The sequence below is a fragment of the Macrobrachium nipponense genome, chromosome 27 (assembly GCF_015104395.2).
Source record: "Macrobrachium nipponense isolate FS-2020 chromosome 27, ASM1510439v2, whole genome shotgun sequence".
NCBI classification, from domain to species: domain Eukaryota; kingdom Metazoa; phylum Arthropoda; class Malacostraca; order Decapoda; family Palaemonidae; genus Macrobrachium; species Macrobrachium nipponense.
Genome location: NC_087216.1, coordinates 3,982,230 through 4,003,462, shown reverse-complemented (window position 1 = coordinate 4,003,462; position 21,233 = coordinate 3,982,230). Strand labels below are relative to the sequence as shown.

Below are 21,233 nucleotides of genomic sequence, written 5' to 3'. Positions count from 1 at the left end.
TCTTGGTGTAGAGACCATTCGGTCCCTATCACCTGATCCTGACGGCTGAGCTTGTCCGCTACTACATTCCTCTTGCCTGGAATGTAGCGTGCTGACAGCTCTATCGAGTGAGCCGTGGCCCACTCGTGCACCTGCACCGTCAACTGATGGAGCGGAAGAGACACTAGCCCCCCCTGCTTGTTGACATATGCCACTACTGTGGTGTTGTCGCACATCAACACCACTGAGTGTCCCACCAAGCGATCCTGAAATTCTCGGAGAGCGTTGAACGCCGCCTTGAGTTCCAGGACATTGATGTGAAGGTGCTTTTCGTGATGGTCCCACACACCTGCAGTCAGCAACTCCTCCAGGTGTGCGCCCCATCCCTCGGTCGATGCGTCTGAGAACAGAAGCATCTCCGGGGGGGAGTGCGTATGGGCACTCCTCTTAAGAGGTTCTTGTCGTCGAGCCACCAGGCTAGGTCCTGCCTCACCTTGTCCGTGAGAGCCACGGGAAAGTAAGGAGGATCCTTGGCCTGAGACCAACTCTCCCTTAGCCTCCACTGGAGAGACCGCAGGTGAAGACGCCCGTGAGGGACTAACTTCTCGAGTGACGACAGATGGCCGATCACGACTTGCCATTGCTGTGCTGCCTGTTCCTGCCGAGACAGGAACCGGCCGGCTGCCTCCCTGAATTTGCTGATACGCAAGTCTGCGGGAAAGACCTGCCCTGCTACCGTGTCTATCAGCATACCCAGGTACTTCATCTTCTGCTTGGGTTCGAGATCGGACTTCTCGTAGTTTATCACGATCCCCAGATCGCGACAAAACTTGAGGAGTCGATCTCTGTCCTGCAGCAACTGCGAGCGGGAGCTTGCCAGGACCAGCCAATCGTCGAGATACCTCAGAAGACGTATCCCGTGCGAATGGGCCCAAGCTGACACCAGAGTGAACACTCGCGTGAACACCTGTGGGGCGGTTGAAATACGCGTCCTTCAAGTCCACTGAAAGCATGAAATCGTTCCCCCTGATCGAGTCGAGCACCGAGCGTGCCGACTCCATCGTGAACCGCGTCGTGCGAACGAAGCGGTTCAGGGGAGAGAGGTCTATCACCGGACGCCAGCCCCCGATGCCTTCTCCACTAGGAAGAGGCGGCTGTAAAAGCCCGGTGACTGGTCCTCCACGATTTCTACAGCTCGTTTCGCCAGCATGGTCTTGATCTCCTGTCGAAGAGCGTTGTCCTTTGATGATCCCGGACATAGGTTTGTAGGTGGACCGGTTTGGAGATGAGGGGGGGCCGAGACTCGAAGGGTAGTAGATATCCCTCCCAAAGGACGTCTACTATCCAGTTCTCGGCGCCGTAGCGCTGCCAAGTTGCCCAATGGCTCGCCAGGCACCCCCCCACTTCCGGCAGCAGGTGAGGGGGAACGCCGTCCCTAGCGTTTCCCTCCTCATTTCGACTTCTTCCCACCACCTCCTCGGGGAAAGGAGGGCTGGGAGGAGGGCTGGTTACGGCCTCCTTTAGCAGACGTCGAAACAGCAGGAGTCTTCGCACGGGGTTTGGACGGTGCAACCGTCTTCGCCGCCATGGAAGCGCTAGCTAAGCTCTTTGGCTTAGCCGCAGTCGCTCGAGATTGCCCAGTAACCTTCGAGAATGCCTGGTGAACTAAGCGGTCACTGTCATCAGTGCGCCGCCTTTCCACCGCAGCGTCCACCATCTCTCCGGGAAAGAGAGCTGGGGAACTCCTAATTGGTCCATTGCGAAGCCCGAGTGCCGCCTCACGCCCGGCCCCCTTGGTCACTCGGGTAAGGACTGTGTCCCTACGTCGAAGAACCAAGTTGGCCCACAGGTTAGCAGTCTGATGGGCGAGGTAAGAGATCGCTCTTCCTCCAGACTGGCACAGTCTCCGAAAGAAGCGTCGTCTTCGAGAGCAGAACTCCCAGAGCCGGCCGCTACTTTGGATATTGTGAGGGACCACAAATCCAGCCAAGAGACTGCCTGGAATGCTGCCATAGCGGTAGATTCCAGGGCAAGTGCCTCCTGCTGCGAGAACCAGAGGTTCTCCGACAGGAGCTGCTGCAGGGACACACCTGGAGTCAGCCTCGCTAACTCCGGGTTAACCTGTTTTGGCAGTATCGGGTCTTCCGAAGGCACGTAAAATCGCCTCTGACGCTGTAGAGGAGGAAGAAGCAGCTTAGAAGACCGTCCGGATTTCAGCGAATTCTCCCGTCCTGAGACGAGATTCTCAACTTGATCCAGGACTGAGTCTGCAAGCTCTGATCGCGGTAACCCCACCATCATTTTGGGTTCCTTCTTAGGACCCCACCCCAAAATGACTCGAGCCGGGACGTGGGCTCTGCCGGTGGTAGCGGCAATCCTTCCGCAAGGTCATTATGCTGACGAATCAGCTTAATGACCTCTGCAAAGTTCCTCTGTATCTCGGGAGTAACTGCCGTCTTGCGGAGTAGGACCGTCCTGTCCCTCCAGCAAGAAAACAGATCCCGTGATACTCCTCCTTCAGAAGGAGGAACAGCGGCAGACCCCTGACGGTCACCTCCAACTACTTGCGCGTATGTTCTGGTCGGTCCTAGAACCGTGCCTGAGCCACACGGCGTCATAGCGGGATCGCGAGGCGGGCGCACCTCTCGCGATCACTCCTCGGTACCTCGCTCCTCCCGGTGTAGCCCGAGGAGGTTGAAGGTACGGGAGAGGCAGACCTGATGCTCCCCCCTCGCTCGCTGGCAGGACCAGCGTGCGTGGAGGGCTGCTGCTGATCGTCAACCCGCGGTGGCGATCGAGCAGCAGGATTAGCCTTGCCGCTCGCCTGGGGCGAGCGGCTCGGCTGAGAACGTTGACGCTGATCTCTAGCGTCAGGCGAGCTGTTGCTGGTTACCGTCTCCGCCCGGTCCCTATGGGAGCGGCGGTCAGGTGACCTGCTAGGCTCTCTGTCGCGGCGAGACCGGCCAGCGTCCTCTCGGCGCATCGAGCCGCCGGCACCGGCCGTGGCTGGTACCGACGGCCGCTGGGGAACCCCTTTGCGCCCTTCCTCGCCTCAACCCGTGGCTGGTCAGCGACCGTCACGTCAACCCGAGCAGCCAGTTGGTCGCTGCGAGAGCGTCCACTGGCCTGGCGAGAGTCGTGTGCACGACTCTTGCCAGTCTTCTGCTCCGCGCCGCGGTCTTGACGGCGAGCGAGCTCGGGCGTCAAAACTTTGGCTGGACGGTCTCCCGTGGAAGAGCGTCCACTCGGTACTTCTCGCGAACGAGAAGCGGCCGAGACGGAACCTGATTTAGCGGCAGAACCGCTAACACCAGGTGAGGACGTACCAGCCGAGGCTGGTACACCTCTGGTCCCCGTCGTCTTCTTCTTTGCAGAGGAAGAGACGGGCCCCGTTCCCGAAGGAACAGGAGGACCAGCAGAAGAGCTCCCCGAATCGCCTGAGCGAGACGGGCCCTTAGAAGATCCCGAAGGAGTCTTCTTAGGGGGGGAGGAGGCAGCCTTCTTCTTCTTCGGCTGGTTAGCCTTAGAAGTCGAAGGGGAAGAGGAGGCAGCAGACGACGAAGAAGACGACGAAGACGACGACGACACCTTCTCTTCTTCCTTCTTCTTCTTCGCGCCAGGTTCCGCAGGACAGATGTCAGGTCTTCCATCCAGGAGGGAGCCGGAGCAGTTGCCGAAGCAACAGGGCCCGACTGCACCTGTCCGGAAGAACCTGAGACTGTAGCAGCACCACCAACAGCAGGAGCGACATTAACAGGTCCAGGAACAGCAGGAACAGCAGGTACAGCATCTGAAAAGGAAGGAGCAGCAGGGACAGCAACAGGTACGGCAGGCACGGCAGGAACCACAGGAGAGCCAGGCGTCCTGTCGGCAGCTACCGTCATTCTCGGCACTGGCGGCGCAGGTCTAGGGGGGGGTACTCTTAGGGCAGCGGAAGTCCGGGGTCGGCAACACAAAGAAACCAGGTGGCGGTGGCACCGTCCATCTTTGGTACGGCAGTAATGGGTTTGTGCACCGCAGCCGTAGGCGTCACTGTCATTACATGCGGTGTGTACACGAGATGCGGCGGCATGTCATATGCTGGTGTTGATATGGTGGTAGTAGTAGTGGTTACCACACCATGAGTGACCACTGCTGACCCCGCCAACCGCTGAAGCAACCCCTGAATACTTGGCACTCCCTGCAGTCCCAGCGACTCCCACACCTGTCCAAGGTCGTCCTTCGCTGGTGGCACATCTGCGGAAGCAACAGTCGGGTTCGTAAGAGGGGTTTCCTCGCGCCTGGGGGGGAGAAGAACCCCACCCAGAGCGGACGGAAGACCCCGAATACAACTGGACGTCGGGGGGTAGCGGGCGCCCCCTCCTCCCACACTCGACGGATCGAGTGAGGAGAAGGACTCAGCTACCCCCCCCGCGCAGGGAAGGCGCGAAACGTGGGGGCTGACCGGGAGGCAGGAAGGAAGACGAAGTGTCAGTTACCAAAGGAGTCACTGGAGAGCTTTCCGATGACTTCTTTGGAGGCCTAAGTCTCTTCCTGCCCTCGTACAGAACCCACTGCGCCTCGGACCAATTCATACAAGTTATACATGGCTCGTTCCGGGAGCATTCTCGCCCCCGGCAACGAGTACAAACCTCATGTGGATCCACGTCCACGAATGATCTAAATCCGCCGCATCTACGCCCCTCCAGCCCGGGACACACTCTACGGGCGACTGGGGGGCGCGGCGAAATCTCCATTTCTTGATCACTCATATTGCAGCAATAATGAATAAAGAAATGTACAAGTACTTACAATCATCCACACTCAACTAAACCAGAAAAGAGGGCTGATACTCAAAGCAAACGACAAAAGCGGGCAGAGCGATGACGAACACGTCCTATCTCCACACGGCCGAAAGCAAAAGTGATTTGTTTACCTCCCAGTCGCGCGGCGCGCGATGATCGGACAAGCAGTTAACTACCGTTCTCCCCTTGTTCGAAGCTTACGACCGTTCCAGCTGCCGCTAGCTACTTCCTATTGTTAAAGGACCGATGGTTTGTATTACGTATCGGAACAAATATACAGTCACATGCATACAATGTGAAAATGTGAACTGAGAAGTTCAACAGTGAAGCAAATTACAGCATACCAGTGCTGCTGTTCAAAAACTCTCATTTCTCTTGGCAGGAAAAGAGGATCAAGGATCAATTGTGAAAGCAAAAGTTTTCTGTTAAAATACAACTTATGAAAAATTGACAAATGAGACCAATTATTGATGATCCAAGTCTTAACTGCTAATGTTGGACAACTCTGTGCACTGACTTCATACATGTAGTCTGAAGAACCAAGTGCACACCTGCTTTGATTAAACACAAGCAACTCGAAGTATTATCAAAGAATACAGTCTCAAGAAGATTACAAGAGTATACTTATAAAGTTGTTAAAGCCATCAAAGCTCAGTCTTCCATAGAAGAATGCATTCAACAACTACTTTCGTTGGCTCAACCCCTAGGTGTGGATGAATGAGTCTGCAAAGTGAGTGAAAATTTGTCTTTGTGATGTATGATTTACAAATACAGGCAGTCCCCTGGTTACGATGGGGGTTCCGTTCTTGAGACGTGTTGTAAGCCAGAACTTCATAAAAAATCCTAAGTAAACCTTACTTTTAATGCTTTGGGTGCATTAAAAACTATGTCAACTGCTTCTTGTTGCATTTTTCATAAAAAAAACTTCAAATATTGATTATTTTGCCTTTTTGGAGTCATATTTCTTCTGCCAGATCAGCATTGTAGGTGCTGTAACACTGGAACATGTGTCGTAAACCTGGAAATAATTTCTGATAAATGTAATTTAAAAGCGTTGTAACCCTGGAACGTCATAAGCAGAACCCGTCGTAAGCCAGGGACTAACTGTACATAGTTTAATCCCAACTTACAATCACCAACATTCTACGGCAACTCCTATGTTGTTGCAGAACGTCATCAAGTTGCCTATACTCGACTCAAATTTGATCTGTATTAAATGAAAATTGAAGGAAGATGATGGTCTAGGAAACCAAAGGATATGAGACTTTTTTTCCTGTGGTGATGTGCAGGATGAGCTGCATGTACTTTTAAAATTGTACACCTTAACAAAACCCTATAACCAGGCACACTTTAATATTTGCCAATTAAAAAAACACACCAATGGAAAGAGGAAGATATGGAAATGGTCATGGTATAAAAAAAACCCTCAAAATTTTGTCCCGTCACGGATGTGAGCAAATATTTCCAACCCTGTCTTTTCTGAGACACTAGTAAAATATGCAAATTGTAATGAGTTTTTCATGTTTTATCTAATATTTTCTTGGACTTTATTTTGCAAAATTACAATTTTACAGCTCACATAATACTATTGTACAAGATAAGAATTAAAACTAGCAACAATCCCAATATTTATAGACTGATGTACTTATGAGATATACTAGGATGGGGAATGTATACTTTTCAGCAATTTATAAATGTTCTTTCTAACATATATTTTTAGAATTAATTTTGAACAATTTTATAGCTAGAATATCGTAAAACAAAAGAACTGAAGCCAGCAACAATCCCAGTGTGCATATTTATTGCCAAATATATACAAAATGTACTGGAATGGGGAGATGTAGTACCTTCCCCAGTGAAATCTCGTGGGAGACTATTTTCCCACATATTACTAAGCTGAGGTGTGAGTTTTGCCATATAGTAGCCATTTGTGGACCATTCAATTGATCTGAATATTTTCTCACAAAGTTCATGCAAATATGATGGTGCAAAATACTTAATGATTAATATATGATTTGCCCTGGTAGTCCTCTTATGCCATTATTGTGCATCAAAGGATACATGTGGCTACAAAAGGGTAAATGAAATTAACTTTACTTTCATGAACTCACTGATAAAATATAATGATGACATGAAACTACATTAGTATACATATAAAATGGGTAAATGAATTAGTAAAATGAATTAAAGGTGAATATGGTTGTTTACGTCAATATAGCGGTAGAAAAAAATCACATTTTTGAATAAAATGACAAATTTTCTAAGACAATTTGTATTTTTCATAGCTACAAACCTAAGGTCTTAACAATAGGATCATTTCTAGCGCCTAGCTGGATCCGGTTAAAAAGCAGACGAAAGCAAGGAATCTTGTGATATCTGGCAACAAGTGTAGCTCGGGTGAGGATTGGTCAAGGACCATGCTGCTACGCCAGTCTTTCCCAACTCAGGATGACTTAACACACAGAGGGGCGGCTAGAGGCAGGCAGTATAACATTAAGACCTCAGGTTTGTAGCTATGAAAAATACAAATTGTCTTAGAAAATTTGTCATTTGTTCATATGCGAACAAACCTTCGGTCTTAATAATAGGATAGAATCATACTTGGAGGGAGGTACAAGACAACCTAGACCGGCTGGGGGCCTACCCACCAGTCCAGCTCCCAGAAGTAATGATTTCTGGAGAGGGACTGAAGCCCATTGAGAAGCTAGATAAATTGATATCTAACCACTCAGAACCTGAGTGACGTACAATGATATATGCTATTCCTTAAACCGCCTGAAGGAAGGAAAGGTACAAGAGAAAGGAGACCAGCCAACTCACTCATTCTCTCATCCACACAATCATCTTAGGTAAGATACAAAGGTGCCCTGTTAAGGGTAACTATGAGCTATACAACCTGATGGGCAGCCACCATAGGACCCAGGGAAAATGTGTCCACAGATCTGTAGGCGACAACCTTAAGATAGAAGGAGGTGAACGTGGACTGGCGTAACCAAGTACCAGCGCTCAGCACTCAATGTACAGCCAAGTTCTTTTTGAAAGCCAGAGAGGGACCAATACTTAGGGCCTAATGTCATGTGCTCTAGCCTGCACAGACGTGGTGGGGGAATCATCAAGAGTCAAGTACTATGCCTGTCTGATGGCTTCCCGTATCCAAAAAGATAGTATTCTTAGACACCTCTTTCTTCGTACGGCCTGTGCTAACAAAAAGTCTGAGGCAGCCAGGTCTAAGGTGCTGAGTCCTTTTAAGATAGCAATGCAGGGCCCAGACAGGGCACAACAAAAGCTCTTGAGCATCACCACCCACAAAGTCATTCAGTGATGGAATGGAAAATGAAGTGAACCTGTCATCTTGCACAAAGGGATTTTGGGTCTTGGCCACGAATTTCGGGACAAATTCGAAGGACATCGACCCCCAACCTTTGGTGTGCTTCACCTCATAGCTCAGACCGTGGAGCTCTCCTACCCTCTTGGAAGATGCCAAGGACAGAAGGAAAACTGTCTTGAGCGTCAGGTTCCTGTCAGATGGGCAACGCAAGGGCTAATATGGACTCTTAGTTAAGCTCTTAAGAACCAAGGAAACATCCCATGTCGGAAGCTTGAGCTCTCTAGGAGAACTAGACTGCTCAAACCCCCTAACTAGCAGGGAAAGCTCCCAGGAAGAGGAGATGTCGATACCCTTAAGGTGTAACACCAAACTCAGGGCCGCCCTGTAGCCTCTAATGGCAGAAACGGACAAACGTTTCTCGTCTCTGAGGAACGTTAAAAAGTCTGCTATATGCTGATAGAGGTTGCGAGTGGAGAAAAACCCTGTTACGACACCAATCACAGTAGATCGCCCATTTGCCTTGGTAAACTGTGGAGGTCGACATTCTAAGACTGCTGGACATATGCCCAGCTGTTCTCTGAGAAAGCCTCTCACTCGGAGGTGATACTTGATAGCCTCCAACCGTGAAGAGACAAGGATTCTACTGACTAGTGAAACCTTTCCGCATGGGGCTGACTCAGATGTCACCAAGGGGGAATCTCCCTCGGAACCTCTGACAACAACGACAGCAGATCTGGGAATCATTCCACCTGAGGCCACAGAGGGGCTAGCAATGTCATCCTGAGACCCTGTGAACTTATAAGCCTGTTCAGAACCTGACAGATCAAACAAAACAGAGGGAAGGCATGCACCTCCAGGTTGTCCCAGGGATGTTGGAATGCATCCTCTGCCAATGTTAAAGGATCTGGAACCACTGAACAGAACATCTCCAGTTTCCTGTTGAAGCGAGTCACATAAAGGTCCAGCATGGGTCTCCCCCAAATCTGGAAAGGCTTGTCTGCCAGCACTTGATGAAGGGACCACTCTGTGCCTAGGATCTGATCCCGGCGACTGAGTTTGTCTGCGACCACATTCCATTACCCTGGGATATACCTGGCTGAGAGCTCTACCGAATTGCTGACTGCCCACTGGTGAAGCTCGACAGTCAAGCGTGAAGTTGACGTGAAACCAGGCCTCCCTGTTTGTTCACATAGGCTACCGCCGTGGTGTTGTCCGACGTGAGAACGACAGAATGACCTTCTACCTTCCCCCAAAACTCCTTCAGACCCAGGAAGGCTGCCTTCAGCTCCAAGACGTTGATATGTTGCTGTTTGTCCTCCAAACTCCAAACGCCGTCCGACCACCAACGAAGGTCTTCTCTCACTTCCAGAGACAGAGGAACCATCAGGGGAGAGTCCCCCACCGGAGACCAGAACTCTCCCAGTCTCCATTGCAGAGACCGAAGATGAAGACGCCCATGAGGGACCAGCTTCTCCAGGGAGGACAACACTCCCAGAAGAACCTGCCACTGATAAGCTGACTGATGTGATTCTGACAGGAAGTTGCGCACCACCACCTGCAACTTCTCCAATCTCTGATTCGACGGGAAAACCTTTGCCACTGTCGTATCAATGACCATGCCCAGGTAGAGAATCCTCTGACTGGGTACGAGGTTCAATTTTTCCTGTTTGACTAATATCCCCAGTTCCAGACAGAGCCGAAGTAGACGATCCCTGTCCTGCAGCAGCTTTTCCCTGGAAACTGCCAAGACTAACCAATCGTTGAGGTACCTCAGCAAACGGATCTCCTGAGCATGGGCCCAACTTGACACGAAAGAGAAGACCCTTGTGAACACTTGAGGGGCTGTTATCAGCCCGAAGCACAAGACTTTGAACTTGAAGACCTTGTCCCCAAGAGAGAAACGAAGGAACTTCCTCGACATCGGATGAACAGGGATTTGGAAGTATGTGTCCCTTAAGTCTATCGACAGCATGAAGTCGCCGTCCCTCACGGCTGCCAACAACGAGCGCAGGGTCTCCATCTTGAACCGTGTCTTCCTGATGAAGTGATTCAAGGTGGATAAGTCGATCACAGGTCTCCATCCTCCCGACACCTTGGGCACCAAGAAGATGGGACTGTAAAACCCTGGGGACAGACGCACCACTTCCTCTATCACATCCTTGTCCAAGAACTTCAGAGAATCTGGAGGATATGCCTTCCTGAGCTGTGGCTTGTCCGACAGAGGAGGAGAGAAGTCGAATGGCAGTACATATACCACCCAAAGGACATCTACTACCCACTTCTCCGCCCCATAACTCTGCCACTTGGCCCAATGGCCTGCCAGGCACCCACCCACCCGTGGCGCAAGAGAAGGAGAGGTGCCTAACCTACCAACAGCCCCCTTTACTTCTGCTCCTTGGGCCCCTTCTTGGCTTAAAGGAGCGAGAGCATAAGGGGCGTTGAATTTCCGACTTAGGCTGTGTCGAACGGGAAGGCCCTGCCGATGTGTGGACACATCTATCCCAAAACATTAGGAATGGTAAGTAAATTGAGAATAGGAAAATTGTCAACATTGATACAATGTTTGTTGTTTCCTTACGTGATAAGAAAGCTGTTGCAGGTAGATACTTTCTCTGGTTGGCGCTCTCCTTATTGCATAGAGGCGTGGCTGTATAGCTGTGAACCACCTATTACTTTAGTGGGTACTTTGCAGCAAAGACAATTCCAGTGGCTAGCAAAGAATACAAGTTGACCCTGCCCAGGGCGCAGTAACACAAAATACAACCAGTACAATGACACAGTCACCTATTCCACAAAAATAATAAAAACCACCAGCCAACCATAAAAAACTGGAGGGTACTCCAGGAACTCAGTACCTCCAGGCTCCCCTAAGACTCAACGCCCTATGCAAGGCAAAGAGATAATAAGAAGGAAGGTTTGATTCCTACATTTCCTTAGCCATCACCTAGCCAGCCATGGAAAAAGGGCCAAATTGCGTTTGAATGCCAAAGAAGTGGCAACATTGTCCTTATTTCATGAGGGAAGAACCTCATCTCCAACTAAGGAATAGGCTTCCAAGATAAGGTTTTTGAGGATGAATGCCAAGGCATTCTTAGACAGAGAGCGAGAGGGGTTCTTAACCAAACACCAAAGACTGTTTGAAGATCCACAAATTCCCTGTTCTGTGAAGGTAATACTTAAGTGCTCTCGCTGCACATAAAGCTCTCTCCTCTTCATCCGGACACAACATAAGTCAGACTTTTAATTATAAAAGAACGAGGCAAGGGCTCAGATGGTGTCTCATTCTTGGCCAAGATTCCCAGGGAAAAGGATTAAACTGCATTCCCTTGGGAGAAGACGACTCTCTCAAGCTACTGATGTGTGGATAGAAGCTGGGCAGAATACTACAAAGTAATGCATGGGCACTAGCATCACCTGATGCTTTGTTTTGATCATAGTTTTACTTGTTTTCTATGGTAGGTGCAATTTTAATTTATTTAAAAGTTTTCTGCCCCCCCAATTGCAAATAAGTGGACTGGCAGATAATGGGGTCTGACTGTATATAAGGTATTATTATTGGGGTAAAGAGGAAATTTATTTGACAGTTGACATCAATAAGGGTTTCTCAGAAAGGAACCCACTATTGTCAAGTGTGTGACTAGCAAGTTAATGCAATAATAAAATTCACACACTGTAAAAATCTATGTACGTACATATAACATATTCTCTACAATCATGTCACTGAAGCCACTTGAAACTACTAAACCTACCTGTGCATATGCTTTTGTGAAAACTGTTCCATGGCGAGCCAGTGCATCAATATTAGGTGTCACTGCATAAGTATCACCATAGCATCCTAAAGTTGGGCGAAGATCATCCACAATTATCAGCAATATATTTGGATGATGAGCAGAAGTAGGTGCCTCATAGGTCCCTGAAAAAATGATTATACATTAACAGAAAGATCACCAGTCTTAATTATGCAATCATCAGAGCAAACTGTCCTCCCTAAAATTTGAGACTCCTACTTCAAGTCCTAATTTAAAAGTTTACTGCACTGCAACATGTATTCCACTATCAATGACTCAGAATCTAAAAGTAGTACCTACTTCATTAAGTCACAGATTTACTATGATTGAGCTTGCTTACAAATGAATAACTTATAAATGTATGTCTTTGTTTTAGCAGAAGGTATTAATTGAGAAATTTAACTTTTATACCAATGTTAATTGCCTATACGTACGACTAACATGACTGATTATGGTATACAGGCAGTTCCTGGTGATTAGGGGACTCGGTTAATGGCTATCCGGTTTTTTTGTCTAGCGCCATAAAATTGGTGATTTATTGCACAGAGTTTCAGTTATCGGTGCCATACGATTCTGATAATAGAGTTATGGTGCCATAAGGTGCTGTTAATAGAGTTATGGCACCATAACATACTTAACAGAGGCACCATTAATTGAATCTCGGTGCCATAAGCTCCATAAATCAGCGAGTTTCGGTTAATGGCGGGGTTTGGTTCTCAGCACCCCGCCAAGAACGGAACCCCTGTCAATAACCGGGGATTGCCTGTACTATAGGGAAAAATAGTAAATATCATCATGATATTGTTATGATACAATAAAGTTTCATACATACTTACCTGACAGATATATACATAGCTATCGACTCCGTCGTCCCCGACAGAAATTCGAATTTCGCGGCACACGCTACAGGTAGGTCAGGTGATCTACCGGCCTGCCGCTGGGTGGCAGGACTAGGAACCATTCCCGTTTTCTAATCAGATTCTCTCTTCCACCTGTCTACTGCGGGGAGGCTGGGTGGGTCTTCAATCGTATATATCTGCCAGGTAAGTATGTATGAAACTTTATTGTATCATAACAATATCATTTTCATACATTCAACTTACCTGTCAGATATATACATAGCTGATTGACACCCTTTGGTGGAGGGCAAGAGACAGCTAACTCCTGACTAGACAGGTAAACAACATGTGTTGTAGGTATTTATAGACCTTGGTTCCTCTGTGTTTCTAGTGACGAAGGGTCGACTTTCCTAGCCTATTGCATAGGAGTTTGCTTCGTCTCAAGAGCCAAGAGTTCTTGTGGGTCTACCGATGGGGTCTTATCCACTTACTCGGTCGAGCCTAATTGGCATTTGTCAATGGGTGCTAATCCACTTATATGACAATATGCCTATGCCTATTGGCATAACTAAGGAGCGCAACACCGATCCCGATCACCTGTTCCTAACATGAGGGTTCGCGCTAAAATTGAAAGAGAGTTTTCCCCCAAACTCTTTCAAACCTCCCAAAAAAAACAAAAAAAAATCACTAAGTTAAAATAAATTCAACTCATTATTAAAGGATCAGTGTCGGCTCCTTATCCCAGCAACGTATCCGCTGATACGTATAAACCAAGAGAGAAGGATCTCTCGTAGGTTAACTTGAAGTCCTTCGTGTAATGAGCAGTCAACACATAGTTGCATCTCTCATATGTTAAAGCTAATATGTCTTCCTGACATATTGTTACGAAAAGAACAAGAATTTGCAAAAGCTCGCACTTCATGAGCTTTTAAATTCTCAGCTGTTTGAAGGTATCATCAAGTCACTTATGAAGTGCTTTAGAGATCACCATTGTTTCAAAGAAGACTAGGACTTTCTTTGAACTGGATCTCATCTGGATGAAGCCTAGCGCCTGGCTTGCGCGAGGAGTATCCTGTTTGGAATACTCCTGGCGCCTGACAGTCGTAACACTCTTCGAATACTCCTGCCGTCTGGAAGGCGCATCTCGCTCCAAATACTCCTGGCGCCTGTTAGGAGTATTAAGCTCAGAATACTCCTGGCGCTTGGTAGGCACATCGTGCTTCGAATACTCCTGGCGCCTGGTAGGAGTAAAAAGTCAGAATACTCCTGGCTCCTGGGAGGAGTATCGAGGTCAGAGTAACTCAAGGCGCCTGGCAGGAGTATCTCTTCCCGAATACTCCTGACTATGGAAGGCGCATCTAGTTCCGAATACTCCTGTGGCTTGGTAGGAGTATCGCTCATGGAATGCGCCTTTCGAATGGCAAGTATATTGCGCTTAGCGGGCGCTATACTCCTATCAGGAGTTCTCTCTTCTCCAGTTGGCTCTTGTTGCTTGGATGAAGATCTGGGCCGTAGAACGATCTACAGTAAAGTCAGGCTCTTTGCGCCTACTTGGCGCCTGGCTCCTAGTTGGCGCCAGACGCTTGGAAGGAGTTACTTCCTTTCCCACGTCTCGCCTGCCTAACGCACCGCTCCCCCCAGAGATGGCCGCTTGTGCGACAACTCCCCTGTAGGGTTCGTCCCGCGCCCCCGGAAGAAAAAACAGGAGATCGGTATTTGGATCTCTTAATCGGAAGCCTGTCATCCTTTTACGAGTAGGCTCTTTAGAAAGTACTCCTACCAAAGACGCTAATTGCTCCTGCACATTCATCAAAATTTAGTCAGCTACATCCAGTAGACGATAGGAATCTAAAAAGTCCGAGAGACAAAGTCTTCCTCCGAGGAGGATCCTTATTGAAATACTTCCGTTCCTAACGAGTTCTCCTCCTACATGTTGTTGAGTTTTCTCGTTGCAGAAGCTTCCCTATCCTTGCCCGAAGGAAGGGAAGGAGCCTGGAAGTTTAAAGAGATTCTGAGCTGAAATTGGTAGGACTCCTGATTTCTAGCTCTTGAATGTATCTCTCTGAACCTTTTGGGAAGTAGTTTGAGCCCTCATCGCGTTCCAAAAGACTCTGCAGTAAACGTTTTAAACCTGTCTTCTTCTGTAGATGACAATGTCACTACATTACCCGGACAACGAAACCTCTATCTGAAAGCGTTGATCCCAGGCAATACAAAAGGCTTTAGTTCTTTTGCCAAACATACTATGCTGGCCAGAACCCATTGCCGAGTCTCATAGAATTTGATTCCAGATTCTAAAGCCCAAAATTTCACTTGTCCTTTTGATCGTTTAGGGACAAGAGAAACATTTGATTAGGAGCAGTTCCATCTTGTCGGAACACGGAATCTGAGGCCCAAATTAGGATCCCATTCTAGTATAAGATCTATTTACTCTTATCGTATAGAGGTATTGTATAAGATCCCGAAGATCTTAATTCTCTACGATCTCTAATATTCTTTGTCGAGACAGAGTATATCTTTTTACTGTGTTCATTGATAGCATAAAATTACCAAGGTGATTCTTCCCTCTGAAAGGGAAGAAAACGAATTATGTGGTTCACAGAGGTATCGGAAGAGGACAGTTTCCCCTTTCCATCTAGCACGATCTGCAGCAACTCTATGTCTTTAAACATATTTAAAGGAATTATCCAAGCTTCCCTTTTGAAAAATCCTCTCATTCATATTACTTCTGGTCAGTCTGCACGCAGACAGACTCAGAGTGGAATAGGTTTTTCAGGTCCAATATTTATAATAGATTCCGATAAAATCTCTACTCTCTTAGAAAAACCTTCCGACACAGCTGAAAGAAGAACGTGACCTCTGTGAATCCAACCTTTTTATTGCCAAAATGATGCATTCATCTTCTTCCTTTGACGCCCATTTATTTTAATATCTGTTAAGAATATATATAACTAGGAGAAAAAAGACATAAAGTTTATTCCCCTATTTAAATTAAAGATGGCGTATCTTGCTACCTCTCTTGTTTCGAGGAAAAGGAAGCAATCTATAAGAAGCTCGTTCATCTTCTGCCTTGCGAAGAGATCTGTGAATACTTTCCGCAGGGTCTGACAACTCTTTCCAATAAATGTTTAAACATAACGTTAACAGTTATTTATCGGTCGATCAAAACTGTTCTCACGGACGTGCAAACTCCCGCATCGAACCTGGTAGGGATCGTTACGTTCCGTGTCTGTTTCCAAATAGGTTAAATCGTGCTCTGCCGAATTAAAATCCTTTATAATACCGTAATCATTGTGGTAAACAGCATTCATCTAGGAAACTCTTGTAAGGATAGTAGGAACTCTGTAATTAAAACCACGGTGTGTGCATAAGGCTTAACCGTAACCGTTATCTTAAGGTGAATTTTCTACTACATTCTTTCCTCGCCGAGGCAGAGAGAGATCCTTAGCAAAACGAATACGATGTTATTCATGTTTGCCTAAAAATCCCTCAATTCGTGGTTAAGTCCCTGATTGTAGGGGGAAGGGGAAATACGGTGAAGCATTCGATCCCTTAGGAGAGAGAGATGTAACCAACCGTTCACGACCGAGAACCGGATGGTACTGGATTGGCTTACAATTACAGCCGTCTCGTTCACTGCCTGGCTGCATTCATTCTGAGTTGCCAGTTACTCCCTTCAATGAATGATATAATAAAATTATTCTCGAGTCTAAGAAAGCTCTCAATAATGCATATTTAAGCCAAACAAACCTTTGTTAAATACCGAAGCTGAGTAGGTATTGTCGTAACAAACCTTTTAAGCGAAGTCCTTACTAGGAAAATCCTGTAAGGATATAGATAATTCCGTAGCGAACCAGAAAGGCAACTATGGTATGCGTATATGACTTGTCATTCAGTAGTCGTATACACCAAGCCTTCTACGACACTCTTTCCTTTCCGACATGCAGAGAAAGAATGGAAATCTTACTCTCTTCGTTCTTTTCCTCAATAATCCCGAATGAGTTATTAGTCGAAAGAGATCGCAAATGACAACCGGAGGATCGAAGAGAATCTCTCCAGCTTTTATTATCTTGGAGATAAGTCCGTATTTTACGCCTTTCTTATCTGGAAGAGCCTCTAATCAATGAATGAGAGCTCGTACAAATCTCGTTCAACTTCCAAACGATTGCCCCTCTTTCTGTAAATGGTTGGTTGCATTTTATTTTTTAGAAGGAGGATGATTTTAATATCCTCTTACTAATACTGAACTAATTCTCACAATTCTGCTCTATCTCCTTCCTCAAGTTGGGAGAAGATTGAGCAACCGGAGGAGAGCGATTCTTTTCGAAAGGTGAAGGGCTTTTAGCAAGTACCGACTCTAACCTAACAAGGGCTACGGCAGCCTGTGCTACATCTTGAGTCCCTGCCTGGAAAAAGCCGAACTTGCTCTTGCCTTTATTGCATTAAGACTATCCTGACAAGGCGACGGCCGCCTGTGCGATAACTCCCGCCCTATCAGGAGAAGCCTCGAATGTCTTTCACCTTCGCCTGGAGGACTCTGGCGGTTGTCAGGCTCTTCTTGTAGGAGAAAGTGCCTGGCGCTAAGCAGGAGTATCTTGCCTAGAATTACTCCGGCGCCTGGGAGGAGTATCGCGATCGGAATACCTCGTCCTCGGAATTAACCCTGGAGCCTGGCAGGAGTATCGCGCTCCCGAATACTCCTGGTGCCGGGAGGAGTATCGTGCTCGGAATACTCCTGGCGCCTGGCAGAAGTATCGCCTTTTCCTAGGAGGTGGAGTATCGTGATCGGAATACTCCTGGCGCCTGGTAGGAGATCACATTCGAATATTTTTTTTTTTTACTCCTGGCGCCTGAGAGGAGTATCATGCTCGGAATATTCCTGGCGCCTGGAAAGTTTTCTTGTGCGGAAGGTTCCGCGCCCCTGGAAAGTTCCGCTTATCCGGAAAAAGATTCCCGCTTGGAAAGTTCCGAGCATCTGAAAGGCGATCCTCGCCTGGAAAGTTCTGTACGTCTGGAACGTCTTGGAAGGTTATTTGAATCTGGAATCTTCCGCCTTCTGGAAGGTTCCGCTTGTGCGGAAGGTTCTGTGTGCGAAAGGTTCCGATCTCTTGTACATTTGTTCTTGCTTAGAATTTGACAATACTTCCATTTTCGACATAGCCCTCCCTTTCTTCTGAATGAGACGGACATTCCATTTTTTTTCCCTTTCCGATGAAGAGCCTGGTTCATAGTGCTTCAGGCGCTTTGCGCCTATATTCAGGCCCTTCAGGTGCTCTGCGCCTCGTTTCAGGCGCTTTGCGCCTTGTTTCAGACGCTTTAGGCGCATGAGCCTCGTTACGGAGCTTCATGCCCAAGGAGCTAGAAGCTAAAAGTTATATATATATGTGTAATCACTAAACGAGATCCATATAATTCATTCGATCAACAAATATTCTTTAATATCTAATTCGTTCTTCTCAGAATAGATATATTTTCATATACATGTACCGATGAGGAATTTATTGAAATAACTATTTCAAACCCCCATGGGATAGAGCCGCCCCGTCCAGCTGTACGGGGGACGAACCCGGATAGGGCAATGCCTCTACCGCAACTGTTATCGAATGATGTCTTCCTTTCTCCGTCTCTTCTGAGGTTCCGATAGCCAGACGAGATTATCTTGCATCTTCATTTAATCTACGCCGTTGAATGTTTCTTCTCCTTATTCGTCAAGACGATAATAATAAGGGGAACACATTGAATTAGGATGCCTTTCCAATGGCTATCCCTGGCAGTCTGGGACGTCCTACAGAACCTGCCGAGGGGACGCCTGATCGGTGGGGATTCTCTGTAACCTCCGTAAGGCTTTCGACATTCCTTCTCCCTCTGGGCCTGAGCTTGGAAGAGGTCTAGGCCTGGTAGCGAGACAAGAGCCGATCAGACGCACCCTCTATTGCAATGGGGAACACTATAATCACTCTTACCTTATAATAGTCGTATCTGAGCTACATTCCTTTATCTTCAAATTGCAAATGAATTTGTAGTTTCTGTGAAGTAAGAAGGTGATGAGAGGAAACTGCACCTACTAGTACTGTTAATATTCTAACTGCTCGTCAGAACGAGAGCTATTAAAGCTTCTAAAAAAAAACATATCTAGTTCTATGTTTTTCTGACTTCCTCAAATAGGAAGTTACCTTATTTTCCTCAATCAAATTCTAACATTTATTACACTTTATCAATGAATAAATATTTATATTTCCCTTTCTTGCAAACTATGTAATTGTCTACCAAAAACTTCGGTAGTTACACATCCTCTATTCTTCGAAAACTTCGAAGTTAATTCATTAAAAGTTATTAAAAAGTTATTAAAAGCGTATGCCGAACCACCGATCCAGTACTTCCCTGTAAAAGTTGGCCCAGAAGATCGATGGCGATGACAACCACGAAAATCAAATCAGGAGTGGGAAAGTAAACCATATGTTTAAGCAATTCCCAAGCGACAGAGAGAATCTGATTAGAAAACGGGAATGGTTCCTAGTCCTGCCACCCAGCGGCAGGCCGGTAGATCACCTGACCTACCTGTAGCGTGTGCCGCGAAATTCGAATTTCTGTCGGGGACGATGGAGTCGATAGCTATGTATATATCTGACAGGTAAGTTGAATGTATGAAAATATATTTTACTGAGTATACAAGTCACCAAGTTCTACATTTTGGCAGCACAGCATTAATAGTCCACTTAATATATATCCTTTGTAGGTGACAATCTAGAAGAGGCTTATATTTCATACAGTAAAGACAAGATGGATCATTTTCACCTTGCAAAAATCCCTGTCCTTTAGGATACAAATTGTCTTTGTTGAGGTGGGAACTGTAATAAAAAGCTATGGTTTGTATACCTGGGAAAAATACCAAATTTGTAACTAATTTGTATTTTTCATAACTAACAAACCTGAGGTCTTAACATTAGGATTTACTAGCGCCAAGCTGGAAACCGGTAGAATTAAAAATTACACTTGTGAGATCCAGGGACTATTGGCATCTATACCAGGTCACGGGGCATGTATACCCACCCAGAATGCCCACGGCTACCTGTGACCCACCAGTTATATTTCTAACCCAGTTTAGACTGCTAGAGGGGTGGTTCGAGGTGGGCCTTTACCTGTTAAGACCTCGGGTTTGTTAGTTATGAAAAATACAAATTAGTTACAAATTTGGTATTGTTCATATACGGAAACAAACCTTCGGTCTTAACATTAGGATAGACTTACTATTGGAGGCGGGAGGTAAGTCTCTACAACTGACTGGGAGTTTGCCACCTTATCCATTTCCGAATATATAGGGAAATTCTAAGAGAATGGACAATGAACCTAGAACCAAAGATATAAGCGGATCTATTGGTTTTCCCCCACTGGGTGTAGATACCATTCTACTGTTTACTCTTGTCCCTTGCAACTGGATCCAACCTTTTCACCCCATCTTTGCCCTATTTATCCAGAGGGGTGTTGTTGCTACTGAAAAGATATATCATCACCTAAGATAGCTTCACAGTATGGCTGACCACCTCACCTGCATCTAGTCCGTTCAGCACATGACGGTACTCTCCTTCATATTGCCCGTAGTTAAAGGAGTAGGAAGAAAGTAGTAAAGAAAAAAGACCAGTCATCCCATTCATTCTACTTTCATACCTTCATCTTAGACTAGACGCAAACTGACCCACCCCCCGGGGCACTGGATGAGCAATATCACTTGTGGGCCGCCACCACTGGACCCAAGGAAAAAGTGTCCAAGGATCTATGGGCAATGTCTTTGGAAATAAAATGAGGTGAAAGTTGTTTGGCGTTTCCCACCACACCACCTTTCAGAATTCTTTAACCACAGACATGTTTCTTCTTAAAATGCCAGAGAAGCACTCACACCCTGATGTCATGAGCTCTAGCTCCAACCTGGCTATCTGACCCTCTGTCTTCTGCCATATAAGCATCTCTGATCGTCTCCCTTAGCCAAAACGATATTGTATTCCTGGACACTTTCTTCTTGTTCCGTCCTGTACTAACGAACAACCTCCGGCACCCCGCCCTGAGGTGCCTTGTTCTCTTTAAGTACTCCCTTAGTGCCCTGACGGGGCACAGGAGCATCTCATCTTTGTCATTGTCTACAAAGTCTGCCAAGGAAGGTATGTAAAGGAGTCGAATCTGCCGTCTACTATTGTTGGATTTTGGGTCTTGGCCAAACGAATTCTGGGACAAACTCAAATACCATGATCTCCAACCTCTGATGCTTTATGAGATATGACAGGCCATGTAGCTCCCCCACCCTTTTGGTGAAGCCAGGGCCAATAAGAAGACTGTCTTCAGGGTCAGGCTCCTATCCGTGGACTGCCTTAGTGGTTCGTAGGGGGGGTTTTGGGGGGTTTTTCAAGACTACTCAGTAACCTGGTCAGATCCCAATCTGGGGGCTTTTAGCTCCTTTGGTGGGCATGACTGTTCAAAGCTCCTCATCAGCATGGCCAACTCCCATGAAGACGATATGTCCACT

General features: G+C 46.9%; 1 protein-coding gene across 1 annotated transcript in view; it reads right to left on the bottom strand.

The window, feature by feature from the left end:
- The window catches only part of LOC135200760 (iduronate 2-sulfatase-like), a 70,102-nt gene that overhangs the window by 31,169 nt on the left and 17,700 nt on the right, over positions 1-21,233 (bottom strand). The window contains 1 exon segment of the mRNA XM_064229376.1: positions 11,841-12,004. Coding sequence (XP_064085446.1) covers positions 11,841-12,004 — 164 coding nt within the window.